This window comes from Metarhizium brunneum, chromosome 6 (assembly GCF_013426205.1).
Source record: "Metarhizium brunneum chromosome 6, complete sequence".
Lineage (NCBI taxonomy): Eukaryota > Fungi > Ascomycota > Sordariomycetes > Hypocreales > Clavicipitaceae > Metarhizium > Metarhizium brunneum.
In genome coordinates this window covers 828,317-840,613 of record NC_089427.1, presented here as the reverse complement: position 1 = coordinate 840,613, position 12,297 = coordinate 828,317, and the positions used below count along the sequence as shown (strand labels likewise).

General features: G+C 49.7%; 4 protein-coding genes across 4 annotated transcripts; 2 read left to right on the top strand and 2 right to left on the bottom strand.

Moving 5' to 3' along the window:
* Positions 1 to 2,465: 2,465 nt before the first annotated feature.
* On the top strand, positions 2,466 to 3,255 carry G6M90_00g096000 (uncharacterized protein; the record flags this gene model as incomplete). The annotated part of the gene is made up of 5 exons (XM_014691245.1): positions 2,466 to 2,735; positions 2,790 to 2,855; positions 2,917 to 3,036; positions 3,104 to 3,169; positions 3,229 to 3,255. The coding sequence occupies 5 exons, from the start codon at positions 2,466 to 2,468 to the stop codon at positions 3,253 to 3,255; spliced, it is 549 nt and encodes a 182-aa protein (XP_014546731.1).
* Positions 3,256 to 4,658: 1,403 nt separating this feature from the next.
* G6M90_00g095990 (uncharacterized protein) lies at positions 4,659 to 5,075 on the top strand (the record flags this gene model as incomplete). The annotated part of the gene is made up of 1 exon (XM_014691246.1): positions 4,659 to 5,075. The coding sequence occupies one exon, from the start codon at positions 4,659 to 4,661 to the stop codon at positions 5,073 to 5,075; it is 417 nt and encodes a 138-aa protein (XP_014546732.1).
* A 2,660-nt stretch (positions 5,076 to 7,735) lies between these two features.
* On the bottom strand, positions 7,736 to 8,957 carry nodG (Nodulation protein G; the record flags this gene model as incomplete). Its single annotated transcript, XM_066131503.1, has 7 exons — positions 7,736 to 7,796; positions 7,849 to 7,971; positions 8,023 to 8,075; positions 8,133 to 8,190; positions 8,260 to 8,654; positions 8,730 to 8,808; positions 8,887 to 8,957. The coding sequence occupies 7 exons, from the start codon at positions 8,955 to 8,957 to the stop codon at positions 7,736 to 7,738; spliced, it is 840 nt and encodes a 279-aa protein (XP_065987620.1).
* A 522-nt stretch (positions 8,958 to 9,479) lies between these two features.
* On the bottom strand, positions 9,480 to 11,394 carry ehs1 (Calcium influx-promoting protein ehs1; the record flags this gene model as incomplete). Its single annotated transcript, XM_014691248.1, has 2 exons — positions 9,480 to 10,168; positions 10,269 to 11,394. 2 exons carry the CDS (start codon positions 11,392 to 11,394, stop codon positions 9,480 to 9,482), a joined length of 1,815 nt encoding a protein of 604 aa, XP_014546734.1.
* Positions 11,395 to 12,297: the final 903 nt, after the last annotated feature.

The following is a 12,297-nucleotide window of genomic DNA, read 5'->3' as shown; positions in this document are numbered from 1 at the left end:
GTCGATAGTTGTCTGAAAAAGTGGTGGAAGGCTGGTGAAGTTTGCTATGTCAGAGACAAGAGTTGGAAAAGCAAATTTTCTCGTGGGCGGTGTGCTTTGCAGAACGCCAAGTACAGTGAACCTGCTCTATAACGATCATGTATCTTGGCGATAGTCGGGTTATTACGATAATTCACGGTCATCTAAGGGTTTTCCCTAGTAAATCGTTAATAGTTAGGTTACTGACGATATTATAGGCATCAGGCTTAGTCACCATACAAATCAGGGCTTTTATCGTTATTAGGGGCCTGCTGAGGCCTATAAGGCCCCGCATGTAAGGCCTACAGCGCGTTTTTCCAGCCGTGACGTGGTCAGAAAAAAACCAGACCTATCCTTGTAAATATACCATATCATGATAAATATGTGTAAAGATATATGCCCTATAATAGTCGCACCTTTACGATAGTCGCCGAATAACGGATAAGAGGGGCCTCGCGAAGCATATCGTTATAGGCCCGGTTCACTGTACTTTGTTTGTTACACAGCCAAGGCACGTGTTGCGACATGTGAGCAAGCGGTTCGACTCGGCGGACTGGTTCCAAGCCCGTCTCCGAATAAACCATGAGGACGTGCGTTCCAACGGCAGAAGCAAGCTGGTTCATTCAACAGTCGCAGCTGGGCTGGCGCGTTGCGGTGATGTGTTGGAGTAGTTTATGTCTTTTAGCGAGGGAGACGACCAAATTCAGATGCGACTAGTCACACGGTTGGCTCACATTGCACAACAACCGTCACACAATAATAAAGAAAAGATGACGAGACCCGAAATCGGCCTTGAGCGAGAGCTACCTCAGGCACTAGTCCTGACCGACTTCTTGTATTTGCAGACCTCCGGTCCCTCGAGGCCTCATGGAAAACCAAGTGCCCTTGATACCCTAAAGTCGATTATTATAGTTTGAATTAAACACATCATTCCGAGCCTAGTCATGCAGCAGCCTATACAAGGATTTAAGCTTCAATATAAACTAGTGTCACATGGTTACACAAGGGCTACGATGACGAGACCTAGGGCACAAGGCTCGTCGCTTCTTGTAAAAGTAGAGCTCTTTGGTCCATCTAAGCTTTGAGGAAAAGGAAGAATCCTGAGCACCAAGGACTGTTATTAGATGAATAAAGTCATTCCTCCAAACCTCACTGAGCCGTGGTCACACTGGTCAGTCAGCTACCAACTACCTAGGAAGCGAGCCTTCCATCTCCGTAGCCAGATGGATTGAACAAAGGACTAATTCCGCTAATCAATTCAATATATAGTCACCAATCGTGAACCGCTCTTTTTAAAGGACCAAGTGTCAAGATGTGTCCATGTCTTTTGTAACTGAGAAAATGACAAAACTAGAATCATACAACACCCGGTGTTTGCTGGCTGTCTCTGCCTTCTGGTGGTTTATTGATTTCTGGAAATTGAATGTGGACCTGGGTCGTGGTTGAATCTATCCATCAAGGGAATTGAAGCCCTTTGTATAGCAAGACACCAAAAAATCCGGCTTGTTGGAAAGCCCGATTGAGGACTCATTCGATGACGTACTCGTGGAGAGATAAGCCAGTGCAGTATTTATATTCGTAATTGGATTGTTCATGTACAATACCTGCGAGATGTGACCTCGATCAACATGGCAACGTTTTGTTCTTCCTACTTCCGCGGACTCGGATGCTCAAATTTCCCAAGTGGCACGCGGCTCCACAGAATGCCATGCGCATAATTTACAATGACACCAAGAGAACCAACAAACGGGCGTGGCCGCGTCACGTATCTGATATACATGTCACCGCACAGTTCACATGTCCCTGGTGATGTCGGTAGTAATTTCCACGCATTGTGCGGCAGACTGCGGCCGATAGCAGAGCTCCCCTAGACTATAATGGAGCTGATGGAGAACTGGTTCCCGAGGTCAAGAGGCAGTCGGGGCATAATGAATAATACATTTGTAAAGACATTAGAACCCTGGGCTCACCGTTGACACGTATGTACTACCAGTAATTTGTCAATTTGGGCAACAACTGCCGACCAGCGCCTTACGAGTATATGGAGAAGCGGCACCCACGAGCTGTATATAGCCGACGGTCTAGGATAGAATAGGTTAGCTCTCGGCCGGATCTCGACTAGGATTTGATAGCTGCCGCGCCACGACTATACGATATAGTGGTGCTTCGGGCACAAGACGTTCTATTCTTCCAGTCTTGGCATGACCAACTTCATTTATGCATCTTGTATAGACGACCGATGCTCGTGCCACGTCCCACTCGAAGCCTCAACTACTCCTTTCGAGCTCCAAAAAGCGAAGGCGCGGCACGACTATTAAAGGGACGCTCCACGCTCTGTCGACTGTGAATATCGACATGCTGACCATCCTTGGCTTTCACCGTTGCCTATTTCCCTCTACTGCTCGCCAATCGCTCGCCCGTCAGCCATCACCACCTCGATTACCAAGATGAAGTTTCCAACCGTTCTGCTCGCTGTCTCCGGCGCCCTGGCGATTCCGCAAGCCCAACAGAGTGACGCGATTGCTCGCCGCGCCCAAGTTCTTTGCGGGAGAGCCGAAAACATCAACATGTCCCAGTGCAAGACAGACACCGAGAAATGCATCACAGACAGTCTGGCCGAGAAGAAGCTGGATAGTGTCCCATCACCTGCCGACTTCATCTTCTGGGGCAACGTCAAGAGATGTGGCCTCGGGAAGCAAATCGGATCCAAAAACTCGGTGCGCCAGCATTCGTCATGTCCGTACAAACCTTTCTGGCTAACCTTGCCGTAGACGCCGCAGAACTTTGTTGCCTTGAACAACGGCGTCCTTACCCTCATCGATGGCTGCGAAGTACAGGTACTTGCACCCTTGTTCTCCTCCTCAAGCACCTTTTCTGCTGCTAACACGAGGTCCCCAGGAGGGCAACGTCTTCTACTGCAATGAATGGCCTAAAGGCAATCCCGGATCTTGCAGCAGCGAAGACAAGAATTGCTATCCGATGAGCATGCTTCCCGAGCTTTGTGCCGAGGCAGGAGTGGTAGGTGCTTCCACTTGGATCAAGACCAAGAAAAGAAAATACATGCTAACGCAGCCGACTTATATAGTGCAAGACGTGTGAATACGGGCTTTCCAACAGGGGCGGCTTCGGTAAGAGAGCCGGCTTTTCTCCTGTAAGTCACCAAGTTCGCCTAGACTCGTCTCATACAAACATACTGACTGCTAATTCTAGAACACCATCTACTGCAAGCTGGAGTAATAGCTGCCTGGGTAGAGGCCAGGAAGCCGCAATGCGCGAGTATTGTGTATCAGGCTTGGAAATTCGTACCTTTCGAAAACCTCGACAATCTCTGCAAAAAGCCTTGGCGCGCTACTTGCCTTGCAGGGATTTGTGTTATTATGTATAGTTGCCTCAAGCGGTTGAATGCTATTAAAAAGATGGTGCTATATTAGTAGCTACTAAATAGCAAAGGTTGCTCTTATATAGAAATGAAAAATTATTTAATTCTTATACCAAAGAGAATCGTGGTGCGTAACGTTTTGTATCGAATACGCGGTGGATAAAAGATTGCCTAGGTTGGGGGGGATTCTTTACCCTTTGGCCAAGACGGTTAATACTACAGTCCCGCCAATAGTCGCTGTGCAATTACGTTGGACTCTTCTATTACCTCGGCTATGCCGACTGAAAAGCTTTCTATATTCCGTGTTGAATGCAACAGTACACCTTTTCATATCACACAGCCTTTTTCATAGCCGTGTTTAAATCATCTTACGGCCATCCCTTTGCAGCACACGTATATTATAAGATGGAGGAATCTCTTGTCAGGCAGGATTAGAGATTGTCTTATACGCCGCTCATATACTAGTCTTGTCGAATAAATCTTTCTGCCGTTCAAGGGAGAGGGAATTGCTCAAGGCTTGGGTCTTTAAACAAGGACTGCGAGTCTCTAGAAGAGTAAATCAAGACTTGGAATAAAGCACTATAGGCATTCAAGACACCCGGCCGTATATACGGGGTGCCGGCCATGTTGAGCCCATGTGGTGGAATGACTTGGTTCGTTGAAACGGGGTAAAAACATAGATAAAAGTCGTTAAGAGGCTGTATAGCTTGCAAGATCTTAGCACTAACCCAGACGCTATTGGTATTCTATCGTCTTTTAATGGCCATCTCAGATTCCGGCAACAAGACTTGTCTTTCTCTTGCATCCTCGGCTCGTTGGCCATTCAACTGTTGCTCTCAGCCTTGCCGTTGCACCCGACTGTCAGCTTCTACGTCGTATCGTTGACGTTGCACCATGATGATTCAGCTACATGACGCGTAGCGCCATATCAATGATTCGTTGGGCATGAATGCAGCTGGTTTGGCGTCACACGGTTACACGAGGACTATGATCACGGGGCCCGAGGCAGAATTCTCTCACCAACGTCTTGTATAAATAGAAGCTCTCTAATCAACTAGTCCTCAAGGAATACTAACGTCCTTTAATACCAAAGAGGGTTATTGGATGAATTGGACTATCAAATCTAAGCACTCTACCAGCCCTTGTCACACTCAGCCTTGTCTGGAAACCCCTTCATAGTGGCATAACCCCACGACACCTTTCTGGCTACGACATCAAGAGTGCGCAGCATCATTCATTCCAGCCGGTCTGCACAAACAACATGGATCGCTCCACTATCATCACATCTATCCCTTCAGAGTCGGATGACGAGGTAGACAACGATCCTCCACCTCCCGGGGAAGTTTGGGCTTACCCGTGCAAACTTGCGTCGTGTCCCGACTACGGGAAATCTTGGCTCTTACGCAGCAACTTCCTCCTTCACTTACAAGAACAAGAGGCGCACCTAGCAAGCGCAGCAAGCACAGCCGCGCGCCGTGCCATCGAATTGCTGTGGCGATATAGCGCCGATCCCCGTTTGCCGCCCCGTGCGGCCCCTATGTTTCGGTCTCGCGCGCATCCCGAGGAGCATATCTGGGAATATGGGTTTCGGGATCATACCGGCAAGATGGTAAACCGCAGGGGGACACAACGGCAGATGGAACGGGATCTGGCCCTGGCCCGGCGACGCCAGGGCTAAGAAGCATGTAGAAGAAAGGGTAGTACCCGATGCTTGGGTGGCAGTACTGCTGTCCAACTATGTTTCATCTGGGAAGATTCCAGTCCAGAAGCAACTGAATGGTTCCTCCTGTTATTACAATATTCGTTTGATCGCGCCAAAGATGTGCTAACCGAAGTTATGGCATACGTCGGTGTTGCTGACAGTCGATCATACCAACCGACCGAAAATGGGAGTCCTTGAATACCATCGATACACAAGACTGAGTTGAAGAAAGAATAGACCAGAATGCCATGGGATTCCCAAGGAGCTTTCACTACTCTTCTGTGCCGCAGAGTACTTCAAAGACCCCCCTTAAGCCTTCCCTGCGTTGTCGACGCCATTCCCTGGTAGTCATGGATGCCGGCTCGTCTTCCTCATTAGCTCTTGAAACATCTTTATACTCGCCCTCGTCGTCTTCGGTGATGTCAATAGATGTCTCAGCGGATGCCGCTACGTATAGTGCTTGAGAAGCTAATAGCAGGCTGCTAGGACCTTTGTGCGAGTCTACCTAGAACTGACAACCACGGTTTCCGTCAGCAGGTCTCATAGTCGCCAATAATCAGCTGAAATTGCTGTCGTCACATGATTTCGCAGAAGTGCGACTGATTCCTGCCTAAAATGATGGTTGAAGCTCAGCACGTAACATTTCCACGTAACTTTCCGGACCGAGCGTTTTTCTCTGGGACACTTACGAGATCATTTCCTGTGAGAGTTTTACATTAGCTTAAGACGCAGTGCTAGGCGTTTGGCGACACCAGTGAGTGGTACATACCGATGTCCTTGGGGTGAATCCGACCTTGTAATGGAACCCATTCATGACATTGTTGAACGAAGCGAATTGCTGCATTGCAAAGTTTTATTCGAAACATTTGTCCATTACATGTATGGCGATGAATATTAGCATTTCCTTAGACTATACGTTTCAACAGCAATTCATCAAAGAAGAATTGCGACAAATCACACCCTCAAAGAGATCGTAAAGTTTACGCAAGAGAGCGCCGCAAACCCGAGGACGCAGGGGGCACTTTTGCTATTGAAATGAATACAGAGCCAAGTGGGGGGCCGTTTACAAATGGCGAAAATTGGTTCATAATGTCGGCGACATCAGAAAAGTTGGCCATGACAACATAATAGCTTCGGAGACAAGAGGCTCATATATATCAAAGACTCACACCAAGAGAGTTACGTCTTATAAAGTCGATAAGCAAGGTCAGTTCCTAGGGTATCATAGGTGCTCTAAGCCTTGTTCGCCATGTTTTTTCGGCATCCACATCGTGTTTCTAAGGTGATGTGATAAGGGTCAGTGAGGGCTTGGGGTCAATAACTCAATTCATCTAATAACAGTCTTTGCTATGAAAGCTCCTTGGTTTTCCTCAAGACATACATGGCCAACGAGGTCTATTTCTGCAAGAAGTCGGTGAGTCTTGTGCCCTATGTCCCGTGGTCGTAGCTCTCGCGTAACCGTGTGACAGGCGAGAGGCAAAAGGTATTGAGCTAGGCTAAATACCTAGCTATCACATTTTATACTTCCATGTACCACAGTATATTAAATACTATAACATATTAGAAGGTACATGTTAGTAGGCAAACGTCTTCCGCTACGAACTTTATGAAGCTGATAATAGCGAGTATGCGCAGCGCGATACGGGTGTTTATCCCGGTGAACAGCTGAAGATGACACGGACGAAAGACGGACACGGTCGGGATTCCCCTTCTCTCTTTACTTGATGACTCCAGGAACTAACTATTATAATCGTAAGCATGGTATACCGACTTATATTGTGCATGTCGCCATTGTTATCCCAGAAGATGCTACTGCTAGTGAGTCGTAAGTATTTACCTTGCTTTATCGGATCAGAAATTCGTCCTCGTGCTAATGCTAGTACCTCACGCGCTTTTCCAAAGACGCCGAATATTCGGGACAGTCTCGATGCATCATCTAGCTCATTCCTTGTCGTTTAGATTGGTAGGGTGAAGGCGGTATCGGTTGGCGCTGACGTAGAGGCATTGAGAAGAGACGCTGGATAAGTATGAAAACTAACGTGTATAAGACGCCCTGCATATCCTCTCGCCGAATATAGAAGAACCAAGGGCTATCATATCTACATCCATATCTTACAGCTGTCTTTTGTGCTATCAGGACAAGCGTTCGCAGAGGCCATCTTGCAAGCCGAGTGCTATGCAAAATTCCATGGCCGGCCAGCAGGTTCAATAGCTTGGAAGTCGGCAGAGACAAGCCTTTCTCCCTTTTGACGTTCCTTTAGCTTGTACTAGGTCAAAAAGAGCTCCCGGCCAACCTAAGCAGGAAGATTACAATTAGAATACCGCTACATGGTCGGCCCTCTCACCAGACAAACGTATTGTAGCCTGTTCCGTAGACAATCTGCATCTCCGTAGCGGATCCATCTTTTATACTCGCAAACTCAGTCCCTGAGATATACAGACCAACAGTGTAGGATCTCAAGCTTTGCGAGCCGCCGTGGTTATACGTGCTTAATGAGGAGAGCATGCTTCACTGATGAATGCACAGGTTGGTACACGGATACGGCTAACGCAGGTTGACGTCTCGACAGCAATGTAACGTCTTCACTTTTTTTAGCCCTGCTAAACTGCCATCACTCATCTGTCAAGTGTTTGTGCTACCGCAATCCTCCAGCAACAAGGACCTCCTGCCCCGTCATATACCCCGTTTTCGCAAACCTAACCCAGCACATTAGCCCCGATACTTGCGAAAAGCCAAATCTACACTCACAAGACGACGATGTTTGCCACTTCTTCAGGCGCTCCCAGTCTGTGGACGGGCACGCTGCTGGCAATAGCGAGACCCGGATCCGTCGACCTAAGTTCTTCCGGGTCGGTGTTGCTTTGCCAGGTACTGTCTCGTGTTGGTAAGTATTCAACAGTGACAAGGAGAGGTGGTACGCACGTTGCCTTTGGCGTGGGAATCATGCCCGTGGCGCCTATCATGGCGGGTTGGACCTGGATGCCGTGAGTTTCGACGCAGGCGGCATGTGGGAGTCGACGAGGAAAACTCACAATATTAACCGTGACGCCTTCGGGGGCCAGAATCGTCGCCAGATTCAACCCCATTGACCTGCGGGGACAAGACACTCAGCACCACAAGGCTCCAAGATACCAGTCACGGGACACTCGCTGCACTCACGTCATGGCGCCTTTGCTCGCTGCGTAATGACACCCGTTGATGCCCCCTCCCCTGCTCGCGATGCTGCCCACCAGAATCACCCGCCCCCAGCCTTGCCCCCTCATGCCCGGCAGGCACGCCTTGGTGACGACAAACTGGCTCCGCGCATTAATCTCCAAGGTGAGGTCCCAGTCGTCTTCCTCAATGTCCTTGATGTCTCTGATGCGGCGGCCTGTGCCGGCATTAGCGACCAGGATGGAGATGGCCTTGTGTCTGACGCTGATGGCAGGGTTGGAGAGCACGTCGGGGACCAGCAGGCGGGTGGCTTCGCGAGAGGAGAGGTCTGCGCGGGCCGTGCTAAAGAGTTGTTTCGGATGAAGCCGTTGGAGTTCGTTAACGAGGGTGTCTGCCTTTTCCTGGGCTCATTTTAGTTTTGTCTTTTCCTCTCGTTATCTTGGTGTCGTGGTCCGGGAGGCTGAGGTGGGCTGTACTTGGCTGGATGAGTAGTGAAGGACAACATCGCATCCTTCCGCGGCGAGGGCTTTGGCACACGCCGAGCCGATGCCTCCGCTGTTGGTATTGCGTGGCAAGTTAGTATCCGGATGCTTTTGTTCGGGTGCATGTACGGGCAGGAAGGAGATGGCTAACGTTGCGCCGGTGACCAATGCCAGGCGGCCGTGGACGACGTTGTCCACGGGCTGGAGAGAGTGTGTTGTCATTGTCGAGGCTAGCTGTGGCTGTAGAAGCACGTTTGTATTTCGAATCAGCTTTGATGCGACTGAGAATTCAAGATTTAATGAACCTGCGAATACGATGTTGGAATGAAGCTCGCTCGTAACCATGGCCTAGTGTAAACCCCACTGCGGACTACAGACGAGTGAGGGGTCAATTGGAGGGGCTTCGGCATTTAGAAGACAGGCAGCTACTCTTCAAATCGCATACGTCTCTTTGAAATCAGTGTAGTCATTTCCGTGCTGTATAGAATAAAATAGGTTTGAGTGCAGGTTGCCAAGCGTTCTGCTGCCAAGCTCATGGATGCACAGCGTCGTCTAGATAATATCGTTAGGAAATATAAAGGCGCAGTGAGTAATTCTGACCCGATACCACCAATGTCTACTAAAAGCTTGGTCTATGAATCCAAAAAGTCGAAGAAAAGAACCCAGATTCGCTCAACGCCGCCAAATGATGTTTTACAACCCTACCAAATGGACTTTCTATGTTCGTCTTGTAATCATCCTCAATCACCCCAGTAACAAAAGACCCGATGACAATACGACTGCCAAAAACATCAGATTGGGTATAAATGCTGCCGCTCCATTGACGGGGGTTCGCGCCTCGCCTGGATAATTGCATGACACAGTCGAGTTGTCGTTGTCTCGTTTTCCGTAGCTCACGTTGAAAGCGTACATGCCCTCTTGTGGACACTTGAAGCCAATCTTTGACGGGCAGCTCTGAACCACTTGGTAGCAAATGTCTTCGCAGGGCATGATTTCCCTGTACGGTCCGGGTTGAATATCTGTGTCAATGAATGCATTTCGTGACGCATTCTGAGATGGCACCAGTGCTAAATTCGTTTGGACATCAGTAGGTAGCATTGTGCCGTTGGGAAACGGCTGGCCGACGTTGCGGATAACACTGAATCGCGACTCGCCCTGGAAGTCTTCGCATCGAGGGATGCTGACGGTGCAGAGCCATCTTTTGTACGCATTTTTGCAATCATCGCACGTTCTAGCCAGCGAGTATCTTGAGGTCCGATCCGTCTCGCATTGTACTTGCATCATGACTTTGAGAAAGTTGTCGTACATGCTCTTGGCATAGTTATCATAAGCCTTTGCCAGCTCCGTGTTGTTGTATTTCCCGTCATTTCCAGGCACCGCATATTGAATTTCGTCACAGAATTCCAAGTCCGTCACCACTTTGCAATTCGGTGCTGCAAGATTGTTAGCAATGTGTTGCTTTTGGGGATTCCACACAAAAATCACGACATGGACGGGAAAGACGAGCCAGAGGCGACAAGTTTTTCAACTTACCAGCGTTGGTCTGAAATGATGTTGCCTGGAAAACAATGCTGCCCGGGTTCGTTGGAACATCACTACCGCCCACCTGTCGCTTTGAATTTACAGTGACATTAGCAGGCTTTACCAATACGCCGCTGTAAGCCGACGTCGCGTTGAGTCCCACAACATAGAACTGCTGCTTTGGTAGCCCTCCTGGTCCTCGAAGCGTCATAGCCGTCTTGACCATGGCATTATTCTTCGCGTTGCCCTGGTTATTAGCCCCAATGAGAGCGTTCTTCTGGAAACCGCACGCTGAACGGCGCATCCCATCCAACGACGTTGTATCTTTGCCACTGACGTATAGCTGATAGGGCGGATCCTCGCTCATTACGTGTCGAAGGTTGCTGACGTCGTCGGTAAGATTTCGCGTCACAAGCAGGGCCGAGGTTGAGTCACTATCCATCCAGAGAAGCTCTGCACCGCCACTTGCTTTATATCGGTGAAAATACGTGGTATTCGAAGCCGCTATTTCAAAGTTGTAAGTCCCCTCGAAATCATCGGACAGCTTGGGGGCGTAGACTGCGACATAGACATCATTGGTCGAGTTGACGCTAAATGTGACGGCGCCTTCCGTAAAAACTTTGGAGGTGAATCCTTTGGCTTCGACGCCATTGCCCGCGCTTGTAATCTGGGGGCATCCTGCGTCGGTATTGTTTGATACGAACAAGGTCAACTGGCCGGGGGACATGGCCTTCTTGCCCGCCTTGGTCGTCGGTTGCAAACATGTGTTTGCCGATATATAGATTTTACGGGGGTCTCGGCCAGCCCCTAATGAACCCTTCTTGACAAGGTAGCATACCGGTTGGGAGCCCGGACCGACATTCAATCCCAAGGGCCTGTTGTTCTCGAGTGGCGTAACATCTTGGGCTCGTCCGAGTATGCTGCGGGTGAAAAAGCTAAATATTGGTTCGTACGATGAGGTCTGTAATTCGGTTCTGTCGGTATCGGGAATGGTCAGATCCATCCACAAGGATGAGTCGCGAGGTAGCTCAGCGGCGAGAGCTCCCTTGGGCGACGAGAGCAACAAATACAATGCCACCACACAAATGGTAGCGGTCAGCGACGCGACAAGCCGCGATTGTAAAGGGCTCAGCTGCATATTGGCTACAAGCCCACCTGGGGCGAGTCGCCGTGCGACAGTCTGCCGCTTGTCGGAGCGAACTTGTCGTAAGGGTTCAATGATGTTGGTCGTAAGCCGTTGGGATATTCTACGGCGGAAAGCGCTGACAGCTGAAGTAATGAATGCATGGGACTACAGTCGGCAGTGCACCCAATGTCAGCGGTGCTCATTCATAACTGAATTGCCATCTAGTGCGAGGAACTTGGGTGGTCGGGTCGGATTGACAACGAGAGAAAGGATGAGAAGAGACGGAAAGCAGAGAGGGCAGTAAGCGAATGCGCTGGTCGTAGATGAGGTTGAAGCGGTTTCACAAGGGCCGCATCAGCACGACCCACTTGCCGCTGCACGCTGGAGGAGGCATCAACCTGGAGTCGGGTGTTGGTCAGCTTCTAAAGTTGGCAATACTGGAGGCCTAATGCACCATGTCTATTGGGGTTGATAAGCGAGCTGGCGTCTACGTGGCGTATTGTCGTAGCTTCCAGGGAGTGCCGGGTCGCCTACAGTCTGGTGGGAGGTGGCTGATACACCAGTGCTGCACATGTCAGCACTGCTGGAGTCGATTCAATGGCGCCTGGGACCTAGGGAAGCGCTGGGCAGTGACCCCTGTGGCGGGCTACTGGACCTCTCACTAAATTTCCAATGCAATGAATTGATACCAGACCTGTTGCACACAACGTCAGGGCTAGCAGGGGCCCGGTGGCGCTGACGCTCAGCAAGCCACGCCGTCTAGTATGTACATGTACATACTTAGGTCCAGTGCTGCCACTTGACCTGTGGCCATTGGCTGGCCCAGATTACCGCCCGACGGCAGTTCAATGTTAACTGCTGCGCTCAAGCAACCGCCAACCCGATCGATCAGGGGTTACTGTTACACAGCACGAA